This window comes from Poecile atricapillus, chromosome Z (genome assembly GCF_030490865.1).
Source record: "Poecile atricapillus isolate bPoeAtr1 chromosome Z, bPoeAtr1.hap1, whole genome shotgun sequence".
In the NCBI taxonomy this organism is placed as follows: Eukaryota; Metazoa; Chordata; class Aves; order Passeriformes; family Paridae; genus Poecile; species Poecile atricapillus.
In genome coordinates, this window is record NC_081289.1 from 143,013,510 (window position 1) to 143,039,105 (window position 25,596).

The 25,596-nt window shown below is 40.0% G+C and overlaps 1 protein-coding gene across 2 annotated transcripts in view; it reads left to right on the forward strand.

Annotated features, from left to right (window-relative positions):
- The window catches only part of SETBP1 (SET binding protein 1), a 271,241-nt gene extending 245,922 nt beyond the window's left edge, over positions 1–25,319 (forward strand). For both annotated transcript variants that reach the window (XM_058864577.1, XM_058864578.1), the window contains 2 exons: positions 13,985–14,152; positions 19,612–25,319. In XM_058864577.1, the coding sequence (XP_058720560.1) occupies positions 13,985–14,152; positions 19,612–20,168 (725 nt within the window). In that variant the 3' untranslated portion in view covers positions 20,169–25,319. The remainder of the gene's footprint in view (positions 1–13,984; positions 14,153–19,611) is intronic.
- Positions 25,320–25,596: the final 277 nt, after the last annotated feature.

A 25,596-nucleotide genomic window follows, 5' to 3' on the forward strand; every position in this document is an offset into this window, starting at 1 on the left:
AACAGTTAATCTTCATCAATGAAGATATTTTACTCGTGCGTCTTTGGCATTTCATGGGGGATTTTTTTCTATCTCTGAGGATTCACAACTCTAGATTAAATGGCTCTTTTGTTTGTGGGAAGGAGAGAAATTCCTGTGGAGAAGCCCAGCTTAAGACAAAACCATAACTTAGGCTGCCTTGAGAGGCATTTTTTGTTTTTGAGAGGTTGAGCTAGATTTAAGTGATACATGTGTGTAAGTCACCATGATGGTTTTGCTTCCAGAGTATTTTACCAACACTAAATGAACGAAGAAGAATGGATAAACAAGAGGGGAGAGGAAATGTTCAGCTTAGTTAGTTGTCTCATAATTCTGAGACATATTGCCTTTTCAGCTTTGAGGTAGTTTCAAACACAGATGAAGCAAATTATGCACTTAGGAATGTTCTTCTATCAGTTGGATAGGCTATATTTGTTTCCTTGACTCTTCTCTGCAGAACAGCAATTGTAGACCTGGATCCTGTAAATTCCTGTGTTTTTCTCTCATCTGCAATTTTAAATTGCTGATTTGACAGATAGTAGTAGTAGTAGTAGCAATAGTATTAGTATTAATTTTTATGCTTTGTTTGCTGGAATAGAGAACTATATGCTTGCTTCCTTATAATGGGAAGCCAAAACTCTTGCCTTGGGGCAGGAAAAAAAAAAGTTCCAGATTTTCAACCTGGGTAACAAATCCATCCTAAAGAATCAGAGGACATTTCCATGGTTTAGATTTCCTGCCCATACACCTTGATGCCTTACATCACAGTCATTTTACCTCCCACTCAGGGAAGAGTTGACAGGACATGTTCATGCTGCTCCTTCATAGGTGACAAGGGGATATTTACAGTGATGAGATATTTCCCTACCCACAAGACACTTTGGGACAAGCAAGAGTGAAGGCTCAGGACTTGATTCACTTGCCCACACATAGTTGTCATTTGAGATGCCTAGAATATCCTGCCTGGCCTCCAGCTGCTCTTGCAGAAGGGCAGAGGTCTTGTCTCAAGCCCTTTATCATTTCTGCCAGCCTCCCTCGGATGCTTCGAATACCTCAGGGCATTTCAAATACAACCAGGTGCCTGCAGAGACTTCAGACCCCTGGCCCAGAGATGCACCATCCACATTTGAGCCTCTCCTTTTGAGTGGGAGGAATTTACACTTGAGTGGTGATTTGTCCACGGGGCTTCAGGGGGAGGAGGATGGTTACTCTCACCCAAATCTGGATATCCACACCATAAGATTGCTGCCTGAATTAGATTTCTCAGCTTTCATTAAGGCCAGTGAAAGTTTAGCTAATGGAGCCTGGAGCATAAGTAATCTTGCAATAAAGTAGGCCCCACTTTTTCAGCTGAAAACGCCCACTCCACTCTTCTGACTGCACTAATTTCATCTTTATAGCCTTAAATACATAGCTCTCGTGTAGAAACATGAGTTGCTGCCACCTAAAGTGAGATGAACCCACTATTCCCTCTATTATTAAAAGAAAACACTGTCAGGAGGGTGTTAAGTATAAATCCATAGATTTGTTTAAGAAGACAAAATTCAAAACACTGAATTTGATTGAGCTGTTTTCCTGGGCACCTGTCCCAGTAGGAAAAAACAAGGCCTGAGTTCCTTTTTACACCCAAACTGCTAAATAAAGTCCCTTTAGATTTCTCCTTTCCAGAATTCTATATTTTCTGCAAAACTTACAAGGCCAGCTTTTACAAACAATTATCTGAAACTGAAACCTCTCCTTGTGTCAATCTGTACTGGGACACAGAGTCCTGAACAAAGAGAGTACACTCTTAACCTAATTTTAGGCATAAAGGTTGGAGAGCTTGTGCTTGTCAGTTTCCTGACATTCGTTGTTTTTTCCATAGGGCTGTGACCTGACCAAAGTCTCAGCCAGGGCCAGAATTTCAGCAGATTCTGTCTCTGTTCCATCTTTGCTTTTGTACAATAAAATTCTGTCAACCCAGGAAAACAGTCATTAAAAAAAAAAAAAAAAAAAGGAAAGAAAAAAGAAATAGTCTTTGCTTGCATAATCTTTGCTTCATCATGATGCTCTCTCAGAGAGGATGCTTAACAGGAAGATATTCCTACCCTGATCCATCAGTCTGTATTTTGTCTGTCTGGAGCTACAAAATAAGCATATAAGGCTATGGGGAGAGCAGTTCACTGCTTGGAGAACCTAAAATACTCTGTTTTGGCTTCAGTAAATGTGAAAACTAAAGACAAGCTTGCACCAAAGCCATGAAGAAAAGCTCTCTGCAAATTTAGAGTGACTCAAGCATAGATGTGCAACCTTGAAGTTGATAACACAGCTCCAAATATCAGTGGTTAAGAGCATTTAGGCTTTTCCATGTATGCTCTTTCTTCTGGTTCTTGTCAATCTGCTTTTCACACATGTCTGTAATAAGTGATTTCCCTCCTCCAACTTCTTTCCAATCTACTCTTTGTCTTCTATTTCCATCTATTTCCCTATTTCATTCCACTCTGCACTCTTCACTTCTTTAACCTTTTCTTCATCAGTCATATCCCTTCTTGTTTCCCTGCTCCATAGAGGCACTCTCTGACCTTATTATACATGGTCTCTCTGCCATCCTTCTTCCACTGTTATAGGAAGCAGTCTCCAGCAAGAATTTTAATGAAAAACACTCTTAAGTATTTCCTTCAGAATTCTTTAAAATTACTTTAAAAGAATGTAAAACTGAAGATTTTACACTAAGGTACATATCAGAAAAATAGCGTGTCACTGGGTTTTTTCATCTGAAAAAAAGCAAAAGGATTAACTTGGAGGAAAATTCTGATTTCCCTGTCTGACTGTCTTTTCTCCATTCATAGGAACACTGAGATATTTAAACAAAGCCAAACATTGTACTGTGTTTGGTAATTTTCACATATTTTAGTAGTTTTTCAAATGCTGTTTAATTTATTTATTGCCGAGTTTAATTGTCAATAATACTCATGAGCTTACCTATACATCTGTTTAAACAGATTTCAGTTTTCACAATAAAGCCAATTACTGTAGTTTTCCCCATGAAAGGTGAGAAAACACCCCTTATCTACTGATCTGAAAAAAAGAAGAAAAAAGAAGAACAATAGATGCACTCCCAGTATGCATTATTTTTCATCTCCGTTGCTGATAAAAAAAACACTCATTTAATGATAAATCAGAATTAAAGTGGGATGAATGGACTCAGATTTTAAAACAATGCCAACATGACACCTTCTAAAAATAAAAACTCCTCTGTTACAGTGGAGTTTTACCTCTTCTAGATTGCAGGGTCTATGGAGACTCCTATTAAGTGCTGAGATTTCACTTCAAATGCATGTCATACTCAGAGTATTTCTGATTGTATGAACTGTGGCACAGCTTATTACAGATAAAGAAGAAAAATGAAATTGCTCTGCTGCCCTGCCCAGCAGGGAAAATGCTAACTTAGAAATCAGCAGCTTTGGATGCTTTTGTCAGCCCAGTGACTTTCTGCCTATCCTCACCCCACCTGTCCCCAAGTACCTTTGTGGTTTCTTAGGTTCACCTGCGGCTGCCGTGAGTAGAAAGGTGTGAACCCCTTGGGGGATCAGTTCAGATATTACTGAAATAAGTTCCACAGTGCAGGTGCTCCCCTGTTTTTCTTCTCCTTTTCAGTAACCAGATGGATTTCTGGGTTCAAGCAACATCCCTGACACAGTTAATTCTCTAATACAGACATCACCACAGGACTGCTTAAGTTGGTGTAGTGCAAGTATAACATTTATGTTAGCAAGAGAAATACATCAGCTGAATTCATGCAGCAAACATATATTTTCTTTTGCTAATGCACAGAGAGTATGAAGCCATTTCTGGAGGAACACTGTGTTTCCTTAGTGAAGGTCTCAGCTGAACTTGTTCAGCAAGATTTTTGCTGATTACTTTGATAACTTCTCTTAGTTTTCATCATTTTTTGTGCCATGGATGTGCCTGAAAAATGACTCGCATCATTACAGCAGCCCAGCCCTTGTGCATCATTCGTCCTCCCCCTGGCTGGCAACTTGACTCTTCTGGCTATGCTTCATGCCAGCACTCTCCTTCCAGAGCTGCCAGTGTCCCATTTAATCTGTGATAAATACAAACTGCTCCCAGCCCTGCTTGCCTAGGGGATATCAGCTCTATCTGCCACATTTAAAAATGATCATCCCTGTTGTTTAGAAAAACAACAGCTCAAAATACCACCCTTGACTTTTCTCATTACTTAAGGACTGAAATTTCCCCATCTGTCTTTCCTCAGCTGCGTTCTTGAGAAAGAAGTCCTGTCTTCTGTTTTCTTTCTCCCCAGTGAGCAGATCCTCGTCCACTGTGACAGCTCATCTTGGAATGACTACTTATTCTAGGTAGTTCTTTGCTCCTACATGGAGATATTTTCATTTCTGCCCCTCAGTGCACCTACTGGTTTTTCATACTTTTTTTAAAAGACCCCTTTGTTTCACTTTTCCACCTAACCATCCTCCCTCAAACAATGCTTTTTCATTTCACCTCTTTCACAGATTTTAATTTTTGTCCTGTACCCTCTGTGAGAGAATTTAGTTCTTCATCTTCACGTATTAAATGATTCATTTGCTGAGATATTTAACGGCAAATTTAATTTCTCCAACCCTGTCAGTCTCTATCTGTCCCTCTTCATCCTGTCAGTCTCCAACAACTCTGCACTGTAATTTTTAGTTCAACTTGAAGTTTGAGTCTCCAAGTAGGAAAAACTTTTGATTCTGAACCCTTTACCTTGAAACTCTGTTCACAAGGCCTGGGAACTCAGAGCCTTTGACTCTGAATTAGTCTTTTGACCCTTCGAGTTTTCCTTTCATTAAATTTACTTATTGCTGTCACCAGCATGTAAGTACTGTGTTCTTCTACTTTGATCCAACTTCCACTAAAAATCCTAATTTCACTTGTTCATTACTTCCTGGCATTTATTAAAAAAAAAAAAAAAAAAAAAAAAAAAAAAAAGAAGGAAATAATAATAAAAATGGTGACTTCTTCCATGATATTTTGGAATCCCAGTCCCACGCTGTTTGATGTCTGGGAGCCTGGGAAGGGCATACACTGGAGCTGGAGGGGACAGGGCAGGAGCACTTTTACAGTCACCTTATGTTCATCCTGAAATTCACTAAAGACTGAGCTTCCAGACATACAGACTTCATTTACAGTGACTGGGGCTGCATTGTCATTATTCCTCAGTCTCCTGACTCATCCAGACAATATGCAGAGCAAGAAAAAGTTCTGTGATCCTTCCTGTACTGGTACAGGAAAAAGGAAATCCAGAGCAAAACCAAAAGGCAAAGAAGAGCAATACTGCATCTGCCAGGAAGTCTAATTCACCACAAATATGAAAAAGACAGGAGACTGGTCTTTTAAAATTCAAGTTGCAGTTGATCGTCCTCTTAGGCTGCAGGAGCATGGGCAGCAGGGTGAAGTTGGGGATTCTCCACCTCTGCTCTCCTGTGATTAGACCCCACCTGCAGTGATGTGTCCATCTCTGGAGCCCCCAGCTCTAGAAAGATGTGGACCTGTTGGTAGAAGCCCAGAGGAGGCCACAAAAGGTGCTCAGAGGGCTGGAGCACCTCTGTTCTAGAGCCAGGCTGGGAGAGCTGGGGATGTTCACCTGGGGAAGAGAAGGATCTAGGGATATCTAGACCCTTCCAGTACCTAAAGGGGCTCCAAGAGAGCTGGAGAAGGATTTTGGAAAGGGCCTGTATTGACAACACAAGGGTGAAATGGCCTCACATTGACAGAGTGCAAGGCAAGATTAGATATTAGGAAGAAATCCTTACATTCTATGGCTGAGCAATGGAATCTTGAGACTCATCCTGATGGTGACAAAAATAATGCTTTCTTCCCCTATTCCCCTGGGGTCTAATCCTTCCACTGAGAATGCTGACAGCTACATACTTACCAAATACTGCATGTCATTGCATGCAGCTCCACATGGCCCTGGGACCCTTGTCCCCAAAATGTGAAAGGATCTGCAGCCTCCCCAGACAATCCCACACCTGCAGAGAGCCACAGCAGCTGCTCTGCTCGCTGAAGAGACACCTTGCCAAGCTCCAGGTATTGCAGCAGTTGCCACTGTGCTCCCTGTCAGGAATCACAATTATCTTCATAAAGAAGTGAAGAGAAAGACTCACACTGCATTACTTGAACACAGGCACAGAGATTCACCCAAGTAGAAAGGAATGGCAAGATGCATTTAACCTCATTAGTTTCAGTAGGGCTGACTTTGTGCAATCCATCAGTGTACAAATACATTAGGGGAACTAAACTATTTCCACATCTCATTTACATAATGGATGGGATGTGAAATGAGTCCTATGGAGGAAAAGTGCCCTGGAGGCACTAAAGTTTATCACAATATGTAAGAGTTCTTTTAGATCATTGCATTAAATTTCCACTAACAAGATAACAAATTAATTGTCTGCATTACTGTACTAACCCAAAGCGGATAAAGTGTATGATTTCAGCAGAGGAAGGCAGCTGTTTAAGACAGCTTGGTGGTTATAGAAGGAGGCAGAAGAGATTAGTGTGTCTCCCAGCATTTGTGTGCCATGATGCCAGCCCTCCTCCTGCCCCTTTAAGAAATCTTGCTCTTCTCTAATCTGATGTAGGACTTGAGCTTTATTAGTGAAGTGAGGGAGAATGAGTAAATCAACTGTATCAGATAAGCCTCAGGACATCTGGAAATTGATCATTCTGCAGAAATAAGCACTCTGTGTTTATTAGCTGGGAGTTCATCACTATCACTTCTTTTTATTCAATTCCTAAGAGATTTCAAAGCTATCATCATAGTATTAGTTCTTCTGACTGTGTGACTGGAGATAAAGATCAGAAGATCTATCTAATGATGGCTTTCTCAGTCTCCCTCTTTCTTTCTGTAAAGCTATTCTGATTAAAAAAAAAAAAAAAAAGTAGGAAAATAGCTAGACTGAAATAAAGCAGACTTCATCTCTTAAATTTTTGCCTGTTGGCAATGGGAGTAATTTTTTTTATATTATTATTCCATAGGCACTTGGTTTTATTCAGGGGGACACATTCTGCAAAATATAAAATCCCTCTTAGAAAAGGTGGAATTTGAAGTTTTTAATGTGGTAGTGGAAAAGGGAGGAAGATAAAAGGACTTAAAGTCATAAAGCGGTGCTTTACATTGAAAGTACAGTTATTTTAAATGATAATACACGTCAAATAGAACCCAGGGAAATGACTTCCATAAGTTAGAAAGATAATAATATTACTTTAAGAAGAATAATTACTTTCCTTAACTACATTTATCACATAGTAATTCAGTGCTCCCTTCTGGAATATGATGCAATGCCAAACTTTTGACTGATTTATTTAAAACCAGCCTTAAGAAAAGATTTACCAAGATATGAGGTTTCCTCTGGTTCTTTATTCCAAACTGAGGAGTTATCAAAATGCAAATACTATGAGTAACTGCATGTTTAGATGTGCATTCCTGTACAGCTGCATTGCGTAGCTTCATTGTGCAAAGACACTGGGAGGAAAAAGAAAACCATCTGTAAGAGTTTTCCAATAACAATGGTCAGACACATAAACAATTTAAGTATAGCTGTGGATTTCCAGAAATCTGTGGGGAGTACAAATCCAGTCCAATGAACTCTCTAAGGAAAAAAAATCTTCCCTACCAGAGGCCTTCACTGAGATCAATTTTTATCAGCTGATTTTCTCCTTTTTCCAATGGCAAATTAACATTTATTATCTCTTTTGGACTGGCACTTCGAGTTCCAGCCTGGGTGCACATTGTGCTAGATTCTGTACACAGATTAAAGAAGAAAAGGTGCACGTTGTCCTAGAATCTTTCTGTGCAAGTACACAATGAGAGAAAACAGATGAATGCAATAAGCAGGGTGATTATATACAATTTAATAGTAAAGCAAGGCAAGTAAATTAATCCATTTGTAAAGAGACCAGCACAATGCAGTTGGACCACATTGCTTGAAAAGTTAGCACTTAATAACAATAATAATAATTACCAGGTCTTTAAAATGAATGTATTAATATCAGCTAGACCTCATAAGTTGCTTAGCCAGTGAATGAAATATTGTATAAATCTTTAAGGAAAGCCAAATTTCAAGTCACCCTCGACTTCCCTCCTACACAAGCTTTCCACCAGTTTTCCCTGACTAGAATCATGCTTCTCCTGAATCACCTTTTTACTTATGATTACAGGATTATTTCTTGATAAGCATATAATCACTGTTTTTTTGATAAACTCCTTTGTGTCTGGCTCTACTTTTGAAGCCGTCCTTTCCCCATGCCCTTTCTCATTATATATGTAATGATTGATTTCCTTCCTTGCTTTGCTGCCCATTGTTCACTTGCATGTGTGCATGGTGTTGTCTGTGATATCAGTAGGACTCAGGGGAGTCAAGGTGTGGGTCTTTCATGGGAGGAAAAGGGTTCTAATTCGGAGGAAATGTATAAAGATTAACAGATAGTTGAGAAATAAGGTCCGAATCAGGCCATGAATGTACATCATAGAATCCCAGAATGGTTTGAATTGGAAGGGACATTAGATACCATCTTGTTTCAACCCCCCTGCAATGGATAGAGACACCTTCCACTATTCCATGTTGTTCCAAGACCCATCCATCCTGGCCTGGGACACTTCCAGGGACCCAGGGGCAGCCACAGCTTCTCTGAGCACCCTGTGCCAGGGTCTCACCGCACTCACAGGGAGGAATTTCTTTGTAATATCTAAAACTTCCCTCTTGGAATTTAAATTAGTTCCCCTTTGTCCTATCACTATCTGGCTGTGTAAAAGAGTCACTCTTCAGATTTTTCTGGAAGCTCCCTTCAAGTCCTGGAAGGGGCTATATGGTCTCCCCAGAGCCTTCTCCAGCCAGAACAATTCTCATCTCTTCTCAGTCTGTCCCCATGGCAAAGGTGCTCCAGCCTCCACAGAATCTTCTCTCTTTCCAGGGCAGTGCCAAAGGATAAAATATACTGATTTAATGAATGAGTGTGTGAATTTTAAACTCTTACTTCCCTGTGATGGTGCTGCAAATTATTTATTTCCACCTGATTCATAGATGGGTTGAACTAGGGCCTTCTCTTACCTGAGGCCTTCTGAACAGAGCACTCCAAATGAGAAGAAAAAGTCCAATGAGAGGTGATGACACTACACCAGCAGGGCTATCCTCTGAAGGACAGGTGTTCCACTACTGTGGTGTGCATCAAAGCAAATTGCTTCAGCTCTGTGTGTTTCCAGCAACGCATCCGAATCTCTGTTTGCATTCTGGTATCCATGAAAGAAAACTGGTAGTTCTCCCTGACTGGCTGCTCCAGATCCATAAATTACTCTTCTTCCTCAATACAGATGAGGTTTTCAGTGAGGTGAGGGAGCTAGGCTGAAGAAACCAAGCTCGTAAAACAAGAGACAGATGTCTGAACCCATGATTCACCAGTGATGAGCTGCAATTGGGCCATGTAGACTTTGAAGTAATTCATTACATTTGTATCTCTTCTGCAGGGGGAGGACTTTCCTCAATGATTTGTATGACCTTGCTAAACCCAGATAGGTGGTAATTGAGCAGCAACTACTTCTTCAGAAGAAACAGAATAAAAATATTGAAAATATTGACTCACCCCAAAGGCAGTGAGCAGCACTTTGGTCTTTGACCTTTAAGCATCCTAGGGTAGTCAATAACCTGGCTGTTAGATGCTGTGCCTGCCACTGATTTTGATTTGGGAGTAGTTTAACCTTGAACCAAGATCTAAGTAACCACGGCAACAGGAAGTTGGCCTCTCCATCCAAGGAGTGGGGATCCATAAATCAAGGTCCCTAATGCAAACACTGTGTGCAGGTAGAGATTTGAGAGGATAAGTGGTTTGTGGGGGATTACCTTTGAAAAAATGAATGATTGTCCCTTGATATGTTGAAACACAGCTTCACAGACTTTTTTTCTTTTTTTATCAATAGAGGTCAACAGGTTACAGCTGCATGTTTTCATACGGCTCTTTATATAGGCCCTTCAGTTTAATTAGAACCAGATGTTGAATTTATGAGGTTGTTAGCATTATTATGTACCATATGCACGTGCATATATGTGTGTGTGTGTATTGATACATGCACCCACATGTGCACATTTCTTGTGCACCCACTGCACACATGAATAAATATTGTTTAGGCACAAACCCAAGCACTGTGTAGTGATGAAACCTCAGGTGTGCATACACACAGTTCCAAAGGGCAATTACCTAGGCAAATACCTCACTTATTCTATGGGACACTGCTTTATTCAATGTATAGTGCTCACCTAATGAACAGCTATTTGGGAGCTGGATTTTCCTTTTGCTATTCAGTGTGTGTGACATCATGTCTCATTTATTCCACATTTCTAAGCCTTGGTATGAATAGATGAATGTTTCATGAATGTTGATAATTTTATTTTCATAGGACTGCTCTCGAGATGAGGGGTATATTATTGTTCTCATTTGCACTAGAGAAGCCAAGCAGAGAGAGACTGAAGTTTAATGGATACAATTTGAGATGCTTAATACTAGATTTGAGGCTCTGGAAAGATGTGTGGTCTAATAGGCAGAGACTGCTCTGTATATCTCCACCAATCTGTGACCTGTAACCCTGTCTCACTTATGACTATTTCTGCCCCTTCTTGCCTCCCTTAAATCCACCATCTGATATCAGATCACAGTTTCTTCAGGACTCCTGTGCCAAACTGGCCCATTCCATTAGCCCCATCTCTCAGACTCCTCTCACTGTAGCATTTCTGTGCCTGAATCTGATAAGGATCTCTTCCACAGCTTCTGAGACAACCCACAGATCAGCTGATATTTCTCATTTAATGTGCCAGAAAACACAAATTCATAGGGACTGTTTATAGCAGCTCCAAATAGGAAATATAAGGAATTTTTGGTGTATGGAGCGCAGTGGGACACAAAAGGGAAAAGGGAGCAGCTGAGAGAGCTGGGGGGGCTCAGCCTGGAAAAAATGAGGCTCAGGGGGAACCTCTCACTTTCTACAACTCCCTGACAGGAGGGTGCAGCCAGCTGGGGGGCCAGACTCTACTCCCAGGGAACAAGGGACAGAACAAGAGGAAGGTTGTGCCAAGGGAGGTTTAAATTATATATTAACAAAATTTTCTTCACATAAAGGGTTGTCCAGTTCTGATGTAGGCTGCCAGGAGCAGTAGTGCAGTTCCCATTCCCTGGAGGGATTTAAAAGCCATGAGGATGTGGCACTTGAGAACATGGATTAGTTGTGGCCTTGGCAGAGGTGGGGGAACTGTGGGACTAGATCTTGGGCAGCTTTCCCAGGCTTGATGATTCTCTGATTGTAGGTGTCAGAGCACCTGTGGAAAGTCTTTGAGGAACCACCAGGTGCTATCCAGGTGCAGCCAGGGGTGGCAGAGGGGTTTCAGTGCCGCAGGGGATAAAGACCCCCACCTGCTGACCTGGATCAGAAGTATTGTGGAGACATGCAAAATCAGATCAGAATGGGAAGTCAAACTCAGCAAAGATGTCAGGAGATTTTCATGACTGACCAAGAAGCTCCTGAGTAATATCAGGTACAAAAAGGAAGCAAAGGAGACATGGAAGCAGGCAACCCAGAGAACTGGAGCTACAGTGTTCAAGCATGCAGGGATGGGCTTAGGAAGGCAAAGTCCATCTGGAATTGAAGCTAGGGCAGCAGGTCAACAAGAAATGTTTTGACAGATACATAAAGCAGCCAAAAATAGCCTAAGGAAATAGCCTAGGTCCTTCAGGACCCTAGCTGAAAAAGATCAGCAGAAGACTGTTCTCTTTGCCTTGATCTCTACTGGTAAGAGTGGCCTTTGAGGATCCCAGACCTGTAAGGCTGTTGTGGAAGGAAAACCTACTCTTGAAGGGGGACCTGACCAGGGAAAAGTTAAATGAACTGGATATTCATAAATCCATGGGATTTGTCAGGATCTACCCAAAGGTGCTGAAGGATTTGGATGGCATCACTGTAAGGCTACTCTTGGTTGTTTTTGAAAGATTGTGGTGATCAGGAGAGGTGTCTGAGGACTAGAAGAGAGCAAATATCAGTCCAATAAGGTCAAGAAGAAAAAGCAAGGAGGCAGCAAGACCATTCAGTCTCACCTCAATCCCTAGAATTTGATAAAGTAATTGCTAAGAGCGTTTCCAAGCACATGAAGGAGGAAAAAATGACCTGGAGTAGTTATCACAGATCTGTGAAGGGGAAATCATATATCACCAATCTGATGTTTCTGATCTTGACTTTATCAAGAGTTCTGCCACTGAGTTCTATCAGCTTCTTGTAGACAAAATGATGAAACATAGGCAGGATAAATGCACACTGTGATGGACTGAAAACTGGCTGGTCTCAGAGGGTTAAGATGGGTAGCACAAAATCCACTTAGAGACCAGTTAGTAGGGGTGCACCCTACAATATGGGGACTAAAAGCTTTTAATATATCAATTAATGAGCAGGGTGACAGGGTAGAGAACACCCTCAGCAAATCTGGAGAATTTCAGAACTCAGAGGAGTGGCTGATATGTCAGAGGAACATGGACATATGGGAAGGAGTCTAGTTGGAGATTATTATTAAGATTATTAAGGATCTGGGATATCTCTGTCATGAGGAAAGGCTCAGAGAAATGGGATGTTCTGCCTGGAGAAGAGAAGGCTCAGGGGGAGTTTTCCACGTAAGGCAAATGGTTGATGGGAAAGATTAGAGAGGATGGAGCCAGACTATTCTCAGTGCTGCCCAGTGACAGGACAAGAGTCAATGGGCACAACCTGAAACACAGGTTATTCCTGAACAGTGTAGATTTACTTGTTTTGATTTGTAGAGGGGATGAACAGGCTGTAGAGAGAGGCTGTGGTCTCTCTCTCTTTGGAGATATTCTTATTTGGCCAGATGTGGTCCAGGGCAGCCTTCTCTGGATGACCCTGCTTGAGCAGGGTGCAGTGGACAAGGTGAGGAGCTTCTGAACTTCAGCTGTTCTGTGATTTTTTTTTAATCATTGTATAATTTAATTGCCAAAATCTGATGCCTTTTATCTGAGGCTCGTGTGCAGGTTGAGATCTGAAAAAAGGGGGAATTTATGAAGGATTATCTCTGATAATTGAGTATCTGCCCTAATCATGTTGAAGCCAAACATCACAGAGACTGGGAGAGGTTTTCAAATTTCCATGCCAGAAGTTAAAATTTCACATATTTATAAGCAAACAAATGGTTACAAACTATAAGAGAGTTGAGAAATACAGTTAGTATTACAGTATTACAATAATATTACTGTTAGTGGAGGAATTTTCCAGCTGTAAGTGCATAACTTTTATTTTTCTGGAATATTTAACTTCTTTGGCATTTTTTTACTACTCATTTATTCTGCATTGTAAACTGTAGGTAGAAAGATATATGACAAAGAACTTTCTTTTTAAACTCACTTCCCTTTGATGAGCTGCAAGGCAAATTTAATTAGGAAGGGAATTCCTGAAAAATAAATGCAATGTGCTTTGGAAGGGAATTGCATATTGAGGTTGTTCCTGATGCCTGCTCCTTACTCAGATGAAACACCCACTAAGTCAGGTGTTTATAGCAGAGAAGTATGTAACAATGTGTGGAGAATGAACTACCCAGGAAATGGTACATAGGCATTCCCACTAAATAGAGTTATGAAGGGTATCTGTCTTTATGCGTGTATCAGAGTGTACATGTTTTTTTTTTTTTGAAGAAAAAGTACCAATGTGGAATGTTTTCTTGGTTTACCATGGTTCATAGAGACCAGTGAGGGTACATCCTCCGGCAAAGTTATCAAAAATTAATAACTATTATGACCCTAGCTAGACTGTATTACAGACACATCCACAAGAAAATATGGGAATATATCAATGTAGCAGGGACAGCAACTGACTTCTCTTTTTTTCAGATATATCCCCAGACATGTTACAGTAATAATACTCATCCAAATTTTGTTTCCCCAGGAATTGCAGGTCCCCACTTAAAAGCAGACCAGACTTCACTTCATGGAAAAATGGAAAGTTCTGCCTGTAATGTGATGACCAGAAGGAAACCAGCAGCTGTTGACAGTGTTGCAATGCCAAGTCCAGTATTATCTCTCCTACCTTCATCATCAGCAACATCTGAAGCAGGTAATGCTCTTTTTGCTCCACCCCCTCTGTTTCTTCCTCATCTTCTTCCTTCTGGAGCTGTTCAATATGTTCACCTAATTCTCTTCCCAACTGGAGAAGCAGCTGCAAATGTGAATATCTAATGGGATAATCGGGCTGTAAAATTCCCATTGGTTTCTTACCGTGATTGTATATCTTGGCACATCAAATCTGTTTTATTCACACACCACCACTTGTGCAATGAGGACACAAATAGCACCAGCCTGTATGGTCTAGCAGGACACTCTGAAGCAAGACTTCTGGGTTCCTTCCTCAGCCCCATTCTTCATTTCTTTTAAATTCTCCCATCCCTGAAGCATGAACAAACCGAATACACAGTGAATAGCTGAGGAGCAGATGAGATTTCTTACTGCATACTTGAGTGATTTTAGTATAATATTCTGTCTTGCGAATGCAAAATTGTCTGGGGCAATGAGCAGTGATTTAAAATACCAGAATAAATAAGTCAGAATAGCATGCCTTTCTATAAGCTTATATTTTGTGCTTCTATTTTGAATCAGATCAAAAAGGTGATATCTTTATACTGTTGGAAATTGAGCCAAGTCATTTAGGCACAATCATGCCTTTTCTTGGGCATGGACAGAGAAGTTAATCTTGCATTTTGTCTTAATTTCCAGCGAATGGGGAATCCACACTTCATTACCCTACATGCAGCCATTAGGAGTTTCATAGTCTTGTCAAACTTTTGATGCCACGTACACAAAAAGCATATTTGTATCACTGATTTACAGAATTATTGCATTTTTAATCATTCAACTCAAAGTACTGTTTCAATGCACCTATTTTTCCCTCTCACTACCTGAATAAATAGTGAAAACAAGGGTTTCATGCTGCAAATTATCCTCTGTAAAGATAAATTTTGTATTAAAAAAATCAAGATTGTCTGTTTAGTCTTTAATACTTTCCCATATATAAACCCAGGACAGATTTTTAAAGCAGCAGAGAAGGAAAGCACACAAATATTTTATGATCCGTTTCAAGATGAAAGTGTATGCTTGACTGCACAGTTCATTCTTTCCATTTTCAGAAGTCTAATTAAATTGTTGGTTTATCTGTAGCCCAGATGTTGAAATAATTTAGCTGAAAACTGAAAGAAACTGTGTTAATGGGAAAACAGGACAGTGCTATGGGTTTCCTGTAATTAATAGGAAGCTCTTTGAAAATTCCTCCATTCAAATTAAGCCAGAAAATTGACCCCAGCTTTGAGCAGCCTCCTCAGTGCCATGTTCTTGCAAGTGGCCTGAGGCACCTCCAAAGGGATGGAGAATGACAGGCAGCAAGAAGGAGTTTAGAGCTTCAGACATAACAGAGCCATCCAGAACAAACTTCTGGGGCCAATGAAGAGCATCCAGGGAGACTGATCCACCTGGGCTCACCTCCTACTTCATCATCACTGTGCTGGAGTGGGTCTTTCAGCCTCCTCTAAGATATCCTTGGAAACATATATTTTTTGATAGGAATGTCTGTCTTTGCTTCAGAAGCTGTTTCCATCATCATATCGTTCCTGCATGGCCTGCCAGCATGGCCTGCAGCCATTTCAATTTGTGAGGCTGAGCCTCACTGCACCTGTGCACCCTGGGGAGGGGAGAAACACCAGACCTCCATGTGCCTTATTTCAAATGTGGAAAGCTATGGTTTAAGGCTAATATTGGTTTTTGCTTGTCTTGGGGCAGCTAGATGAGGTTGTTTGGAGAGTGGAGAAAGGAGGAAGCAAAAGTATAAAAGCTTGTGCCGCACCGTGCATTTCTAGTTTCTCTTCCTTTTGGGTTGCATTTTGCCTTCATGGAGGCAGCTTGTGGGGAGGTGAAGGGAGATCAATATGCCCAAGTAAAAAATTGTCCCCTTGTGCATCTCTGGTGCCTGGAGGCTGCCACAAGTTGCATCCTCTCCATGGGAGCACATTCACTTTTTTATATCCCTGCATGCAGACATAAAGTTACTGTTATCCACCTCCAATCCCTTCGAAAGAAATTCCACCAAATAGATCAAGACAGAAGTCTTCCTCACAAAGCAATATGTGCATGTGCAAACAGCAAAATATGTGCAGGAACAGGGAAAAAAAAAAAAAAAAAAGCAAACAAAAAGTTAAGACCAAAGTTAAGACCAACACAGACAAGAGAAAAATCAAAAAAACTAAGACCAACACAGATCTACTTGTGTTCAGGATTGGGCAGGATCTGTCTGGATAAAATGGAAAAGATTAATACTTAGCTTTGGCTTTCAGCAGAGCAGTATATCACATGGCAATATAGGAAAATATTTTATATCAAAGATTGCTCACCAAGAGCTTCCAGATGAGTTGATAACACCTAATGGCTCTCACTTCAGTAGTCGTTTACTTTGGCAGACCTCCCTGATTATTTTAGCATAGGCACACCTCATCAAAGCTTCCCCCTGCAGGCCCATCAGACTCTTTCTGCATAGTCTTCCTACACCAAATGCAGAATCAGATGTCTCTGACATTCAATAATCAAAATAACATTGGGTTTCCTAATATCTCATTTTATAAGCCTGACCTGAAAGGATATGCACTTACTCAGTACATGCATTCTGACTACTGGCAGACTGTGTAACAACTGAAATGATTTCTAGAGCCTGCAACTACAGAGTCTTGCTAGGAAGAAAGCAAAAGAATTATTAGTAGCTTCTAACAAGCTCCCTGAGAAAGCCATAAACACCCCAAAGCATTTACGAAGGAAAAAATAGTGCAGTAAGCCAGCAAAGAACAGCACAGAAGGTTTTTTTCCCTAAATGTGAAAATGCATTTCAGCACAAAAATGAACAGAATCGTGAGCTTGCAAAGTTTTATAATGGGGGGAGAAAAGGTATGTAAACATGAAGGAAGACACTGAAAGTGATGTTCAGCTTGTACATTTACCTGCATGAGCAGAAGCCTGCCCATAATTGCCTGCATGTCAGTTAATTTTGGGGAATTGGGCAGTTTGGCAGAAGGCAGGTGATGCCTCTGCTCCACTTGGGCAGTGTCTACTCAGAATCAGCCTCCACTCAGGACTCCCAGCCTGAGTGACCTCTTCAGTGCCTAAGACACTCACTGGGTTTCAGGATAGAGCACTGTGTTGTTCTTATCCAGTATCAGGACATCAAAACAATGTGCAAAGTCGTCTTGAATTGCATTGAGTTCCCATTTTAGAGTTCAGAAGCTGAGGTCATCCTCTACCAGCTGTACAGACCAGGTCTCCACTGACCATGTTCAGGTGGTAACACCAATCTGCAGAAACAACTGGCTACAGATAAATCTTTGCAAAGACAAAATCTTTTCAGGTACTTGGATAAGTCTCTATTTTTTTCCCAGTTCCCTGGCTTACTTTCTTTCCAATGAAAATTGAGAATAAAGCCAAATCTGGTATCGTCATGATACCTTGCAAGCTTTCCTGTATTTCTGCTAAATTTTCCATTGTCAATCACCAACTAAAGAATTTCAGCTTTACTTTATTAAAAAAAAAACAAAAAAAAAAAAAAAAACTCAAATATTGGAATTGAAAAAAAACCCAAAACATAGGACTTGAAAACGTGCCCTGACAATAGAAATAAAAGGCAAAAGGTGGACAGTGAATTTGAAGAGTGTGCCAAATGTTTGATTTTTCAGATCTTCTGACCTGAAGCTACTCTCAGGATATGGGAGGGACTCAAAGGATTTGAATGCTTAAGGCTGAAGTTATTGGGACTGCTTATGTCAATCACCAGTAATGACAGATGAGAATAATAATTTTCTGTGACAGGGACTTAACCTTTTTTGATCAAATTTCTGGGAAATAGCTTGCTGCCACTTGCCTTTAGGGATCTTGAATCCAGTTTTTAGGGGTGACCTACTTGGGAGGAATTTTGTGCAACTAATTAGCTTCTCTTGAGCAACTTGGATATTTCATTTCCTTTCTCTTTTCCTTTGGTACCAAAATGACTGCATTCCTCTTTTCTTTTGTCCTTTGTGAACCACAAACTGTAAATGGGTTTTATTTTTCTTTTTGGTGTGGGGAGTGGGTTACATATGGAAAATGTATTTTGTTTTGTAATTAATGAAAACCAGACTTTGGGAAGTTGGCCATCCCAGGTCTTTATTTATAAGAGAGCATATGTCTGTGTTTTGTTTATGACTCACTCCTACTTCTTACATTGTAACTTGGGTTTGTTTATGCAAGCTCTTTGCTGAATCCAAGCAACATGGTGGTATAAGAGCCAATAATTTATGTTCTCCAAGAGGGGAGGCCAGTGAATGAGGTTTATATGCTGAATCTGTCACAGCCCATAGGGAGCAAGAGGAGATTCTACAACTTGACAGCTCCTGGTTATCTGCAGAAAATGCTACAATAGCAACTTTATTTAAACTACTGCGGGAAGATTAGCCTGTTAGCCATGAAGACAGAGATAACCCCCAAATGAACCTTTCTCAAAATCTTGCCTGCTCGGGAAACTTCAAGGATTACAAACCCAAATGACTTCTTGACAGTCAGGTGTAAATTAAGTTTGCAAGTAGATGTGGGCTGAGGTTAATTTAGTGGGATGTTTTATTCTTTACCAAAAAAGAAATTCTGAGCTCCATCATTTCTTCCCCAGCAGCACAGAACGGATACGTTAGGAGTGAAAGGAAGCACCAGTTATTGCAACAGCAGAATTAAAACATTCTGCTTCCCTCACAAAGGGGTAGTTACTTCTAATCTGTGTGCAAATCCTGAACTCTGAACAGATGCCATGTTCAGGAAAGGACAATGAGACAATTTAGGCAAAACAAGCAAGGTCTCGTGTCCTAAGCAAAGGACCAGGAGCCAAGAAATTCTGGGTACTCTTCCCAGCTCTGACAATGACTCACAATGTGACCTTGGCAAGGGACTTAACTACTTTGGACTTCGTTCAGATCTAAAGTAAGTGATCTGAACCAGGAGTAAGCTTACTTTGGGGGCCATTAAAGTCAATTATATGACTGAGTAGTTTCAGCTAGTATCTGAAGAGATGATAGTACAGAAACCCAGACAGGGGTAATGAATTTGCTACAGATGAAGTGACCCACACATCTTGTCTCTGCCCACTAGTTTCAGCAACAAACACTTTTCATAGTAACTGGCATTCATGACAAGAATTAAAGGCTGAATTGAAGGCATCGGGATTATATCTTTGGGATACAGAAGGTTTAATAGTTAAGTTGGGCCAATATGACAGCTATGCTAAGCTTCCTTCTCTCCTATTAAAGGTTGAAAAATGAGAATGAAGCAAACCCATGCCAAAACATTGCTGTAGCAAAAGCTTTGTTGCTTTAGAAGAGGGAGTGGGCAGGGAGAAATATCTGAAGACTACTTATATCAAAGTTGTATTTTCATCTACTGTTCATGATGCTGGGAGGGGTCAAAGAGGAGTTTCCAATCATTGTTGTTTGACATACCTCTGTTTCTCTCCTTGTCTCCCAACAGCCAGCTCACCACTGAAGAAAAGGTTCAAGCGCCGTGAAATTGAAGCAATCCAGTGCGAGGTGCGCAAGATGTGCAACTACACCAAGATCCTGTCCACAAAGAAGAACCTGGATCATGTGAACAAGATCCTGAAAGCCAAGCGGCTGCAGAGACAATCAAAGACAGGCAATAACTTCGTGAAGAAGAGGAGGGGGCGTCCTCGGAAGCAACCCCTTTCCTTTGACGAAGACTCCAGAGACCAAATGCCCGTTCTGGAAAAATGTGTTGACCTTCCGAGCAAAAGAGGTCAGAGACCAACACTCAACCCTTTAATATTGGAGCAAGCAGCCACTCAAGATACAATCATGGCCACCATCGAGGCTGTCATACACATGGCTCGAGAGACGCCACCACTGCCGCCCCCTCTGCCTCCTCCACCCCCTCCACTCCCTCTCCCTCTACCCCGGGCACCCCGGGTTGGAAAAAGGAAAAACAAGTCCCCGCAGGAGGAAGAGGAGGACGTGAAAGTGAAGCGGCACCGGAAAGGCAGAGGAAGCGAAAGCGAAGGCCTTCCCTAAGGCCAGTGCACCTCGTCAGATGCTGGGTGCCCCTCGTGGAGCGCGCCAGGACTGGGGGACAGGAGGTGCACAGTCCGCCTCACCCCTTTGGCAGCACCAGACTGACCTGTCCCTTCAGCAGCCAGAACTCATTGCAGAGAGCTGTGCCAGCTGGGGCTCGCATCTTTCCTCTTCATCGCTTTGACCCAAGCCACCCCCCAAGAAAAGAGGGGGGAAAGGCGCGGGAAAAGTGGGGGATACAGGGGAGGAGGATGTATGTCAAAGCTGGAAAAAGCATGAACTCTGCCGAGTTTACAAAACTAATCTGAATCTCAGCATTGCTGTTCTCATACCGTACCCAGAGGCGGGAAGTCATCCTCGCAGAGAGCTGAACGTTGTCACTAAGGGTGCATGCTCGACTCTGATTCTGTTTGGTGGGCCAGGTGAAATTAAGAGTAACTTTACCATAGTATAAATCACTGTAAAAAAAGAAACAAAAAAAAAAAAGAAACAAAAAAAAAGAAACAAAGAAAGAAACAAAGAAAGCAACAAAGAAGAAAAAAAAAAAACCCAACAAAAAATAATGTAATTTTCTCAACTGTGATATTGGTTATAACCTATTTGATTATTTTATTTTTTTTTTTCCAGTTTTGTATACCTACCAGGCTTTGGGACAGCATAAGCCAAAATGCCTGGCTCCTGCTAGAACTATATATTTCTTTCTCATTTACTTGCCTAGTTACAACTAGCTGCAATATAGGCAATAGAAAATTAGAGCCTTACACGCGTGCACACTCATTCCGAGTGCTATCCCAAGAAACAATGGAATATCACAGCAGTTCAAAATAAGGTATACATGGATATTCAGTTAAAATAGCACGTTTATATGAAGCAACTTGGCAATGGCATGTGAAAAAGGGGTCATCCATCAGCCAAGTTGTTTTGATGCTCGGTACATATGAGTAGAGAACAGCAAGACACTTCTGGGGAATAGTTATAGTAAACATGGAAAAAAAAATCACCAAAAAAAAAGTATATAAAAAAGATAAAAGAAAAAAATAGAACAGAAAAAAAATAGAATAAAAAACAGGGCCCAAACCTACCAAGTTTTTACCATCTGCAGTTCCCAGTGAAATTAATGGGAAAACCATAATATGAATAATTTGTATTGGGTAGCAATGCCTTGATATTATCTTTTCAAGAAAATAGATAAAGTAGATTGTTTTAAAAAAAAACTATAGAACAAACCCTATGGATAATAGATCCTTTCTTGGCAATTATTTCTGAAAAAAAGAAAAGAAAAGGAATAAGTGTTCTTATCTGAAAATAGAAATAAAAAATGTTCAAAGGGTATCACCACTGCAATTGTATTAATGCCACTTTGGACATGTTCTCCAAGTTGTGGTTGCCTTAATAAACTAAAAATAATTTTTTTTTTTTTTTGTACATAATGTAATTATAAAGCTCTCAGTCTGCATGGATGCAAACTGTGTGTGACAAATCGTCTCTTTAAATGGTCAGTTCAAATTGTACATTTCTCATTCGAGTTGTCCGTTAGCCATTGAATAAACTTGGGTAAAATACCCAAGCTCCATTTCCACAGCCCAATTAAAATGTTTAACTAAAACAAAGACTGAACAAAAAGCTGTTCCATTGCAGTGTCAATGCTTTTAAAAAAGAAAGTCAATTGTTGAAATTTGAAATAGGTACTTTCAACTTTATTTCCTTTCTTTTTAATCCTGCGGTGCAGTCAACACCTAGCATGGCAAGATGGATATTAAAATAGGAACAGGGAGGGAAGGTTTCACCAAGGGAGGGGGGATTGGAATTATTTCATGGTTCACAAGCCAAATGCTATTCCCTTCCTCGAGAAATCTTGAATTGGTTTATTGCCAAGGAAGCTTCATATAGCACGACACTAAAAAAAAAAAATGAAAAAAAAGAACCACAAGAAAACCCCACCAAAAAAAAAACAAAAAACGAAAACAAAACAACAAACCCAACAAAAAAGTCCCCACAAGAAAAATATTGTGTTTCTATTCTGTTATTTATTTACAAAATCATATCAAGACTATGGTGTTAGAGGAACACTGTAAACATACAACTCGTTGTTTTTTAGAGACTGATTTTTCTTCTGTGATAGCACCTTAGCTTATTAAAACTGAACGCATATGGGGATAGGATTGCGTCGGGGAGCTGGAAGAGGGGATGTATTATTTTTTTTATTTTTTAAGACTGGAACAAATTTTGAGGTCCTAACTCCTTAAAACTGATAAGAGGGATCGCAGAATTTTGTTTCCAATTTGTTTTGCATCATTCATCATACCTATTTGTGCTTTTTGTTTTCCAATTAATGCAGCTTAGAAAAAAATTGGCTGGTTGCTCGTTCTGTTAAAACCAATTTTGCTTTTCAGCTCTCTTGAATTAGCAGTGTTATTGACTGAAGTTGTAGGCCTGCAGAAAATAAAAACCTAAACCTCATTGAACTCCTCTCTTCTTCCTTAAAAAAACATTGGATTGAGGTTTAGTTAATTTAGAAATCTTTTTCTACCAATTTCCTTTGGGCTTGAAAGTTGGTGACAGTCACTTAAAATGACAAAAAAAAATGTGTCAGTGTGGTATTCCAGGTAGCAGAAATTAAGCCAGACAACAATTTATCCTTAGTTTTATCTCCAGAGATGTCTTTCGTAGCATTGAAGGACATTTCAGTGTGTAGTGAGTGAAAAAAAGGTCTGAAGGCAACAAATTCTGTCATCAAACACCCGTCGTGGCTTCTAGAGGGTCAGAGTGGCCATAAGGACTGGATTTGGGCTGGACCTTTCTGGACACACTGGGATAAAACTGAACCAGGAAGGATAATTGAGTGGCTGCTGCCTCCCATGCTCCTAAGCTTTGGGAAAAGAATGCCCTTACCCTTCCAAAAAGTGCTATCCAAAAAGCTGCTAGAGGCACAGTGTTTAAGGAGAGCATCCACTTGGAGGGAACAACCCCACAGACCCTTGATTGGGCAAAACCATGAAGAAGTCCTATTTGTCCTTGAGAAAGTAAGTTCAGGACCTGGTAGCTAAAAGCTCTCAGCATGGGATGGGCTCTATCCAGAAGCTTAAGGTTTGTTTTTTCATGGCAAGAAGGTGCTGCCAGGTGGAGCGTGGTACTGTGGTACAGCTTTGTCTGTCTGTCCACACAACGCCCTCGTGCAGCTGGTCCTGGGCTGACAGGAAGAGTAGCTTGTTAGTGTCATAAAAAGCAGACTGAAAATACTGTTAGATGGCACTCAGAATTTGTGTTCTGCATGTTGCATAGTCTATAAAGATGATAAGCAAGTTGCTGACAGAATAATATTTTAAGGCGATGTACTACATGCAGATCATAAAGGATTTAGTTTTAGGGCTTAAGGCTAAAATCCCACTCCTGCCGTTTATTACCCAATATTCCAGTAATGAGCTTTTTGATTTTTTTCCCTTACCACAAGGAAGATTTACTGAGGAACTTTCTAGATTCTCTCCACACATTTCCAAATACTGTATAAAACTGGGGTGAAAGCCCTTTTGCTTACTAAGACCAAAAAAACCTTTCAAACACCTCCACTGTGTCACAGATTAGCACACATCTGAGCATGCTTCAATAAAAACACAAAACAGTATCACGTGGCTGTGAGCCATATGAAATGAGGCCACGGGTTTGCATCCACTCTGTGGGTCTTTTATTCCTCAATCCAGTGTAAAACCAGAAATGGGGATAAATATTCAGGGAGAGAGGAAAAAAAAAAAACAAAAAAACAAAAAAAAAAACCATTACCACTTGTGTCTCCAAGACCTTCATGCTGCCAGTATCTTGAGCCCTTCAATGTTAAATTATCTGTGAAGCACCTTGCATGTTTTTGGAAAACTGTTTAAAAAAAAACAACAAATGGAAGAAATAAATTAAAAAGAGGTGAAAATAATCATCAGCTACCCGGGTAACCTACAGCATGGCCCATTTGGCAGAAATGTTGTGGAACATAGAATATTCTAATTGTGAATATCTGGGTAGCATCTGGTGCAGTGGGGTGCTGGCTCATTATGAGAGCTTCTGAGCACTACAGTAGTGCACCAAATAAACAGAAATCATTGTTCCAAACACAAGGATTTCCCTAGCTCTTGTTTTCACAGGCCCTGATTCAGGACTGCACTTAAGCAAATCTAAAGAGCATCCTGAAGAGTCTGAGGAACAACTAAAAGAATACAGGCTAAAGGGAAACAAAATTAAACAAAGCAAAACAAAAATAGGAAAAAAAAAAAAAAAAAAAACAAACCTGAGATGATTTTCTGAATTGAAAAAATAAACAAAAATCTTGACCTTGTAATGCCTCTTATTTCCATATCATCCAAAAACTGGGGTGCAGCAGTCCTGAGATAATTAGAAGCACATTTCAACAAAGTTCACATATTGGAGATCTACTTAAGATGCCTGCCTAGGTTGCATAAAACACTACATAGAAAAAAAAAGAAAAAGAAAAAAAATATTAAAACATTAAAAGAGCTGCCAATTGGACAACATGGGGAAGCAGTTCAAACCCATGTTGGTTTGTTTTACTTTTCTTTTTCTTTATTTTTTTAAGCTATTTCTTAAATAATAAATGCACATGAAGTGTTAAATATGTATATACTGTATTTCAAAAAAATTAAAAAATCAAACGAATGGGGCACAAGATTGTTCTATAAGTCGTGCTGGCTAATTTTTAGTTTGTATTCATAAGTGGTTTTTAAAAGCCTTTTTTAAAGTGTAATTTGCATGTTCTACTTTGATTGTATGTAAACATATTTTAGAGCAAAAAAATGTATTTGTATTTTATTGAATATAGAGGCAAGAAAAAAACTTGTACATTGTTTGAAATGTTCTTTTTGTAACAGTTTTTATTCATGAAGCATTTTTGTACATTTAAAAATGGATATGGACTTGATGTTCTTTGAGGCTTAGATACATCTGGCATGCTTTAATGTCATGCTCCTTCATGATCTTAGATGTTGGTTTTTAAACATTTTTTTCTAAAACAAAGCTCAGTCTTTTCGCTACCAAATCAGGTTAGCACAGTATAGAGCACTTAACTAAAAAAAAAAAAGAAAAAAAAAAGTTAATCCTATTCATATGTTATTCATTGTGTGAAATTAAAGGAATTCAATTCAGTCTAACATGAGTTGTGAATTCTTTTGTCTTATTTTCCATCTGTTTCCCATCACTAAGGAGTTTAATAGCTTTTGGGATACTAATACCGTGCATTCACAAGCCCTCTTTATGGTAATGGAGAAAAACATGCTTTGGTTCTGTTCTTTTTTTCTTTTCTTTCTTTCTCTTTATTTTTTTTTTTTATTTTATTTTTTTCGCAGAATATCCTTAAAAGTTAAAAATGGACTGTGCCATGGGCCCTGTGGGCAGAAGGGGGATTCACACTTCAGTGCTGTGCATATCA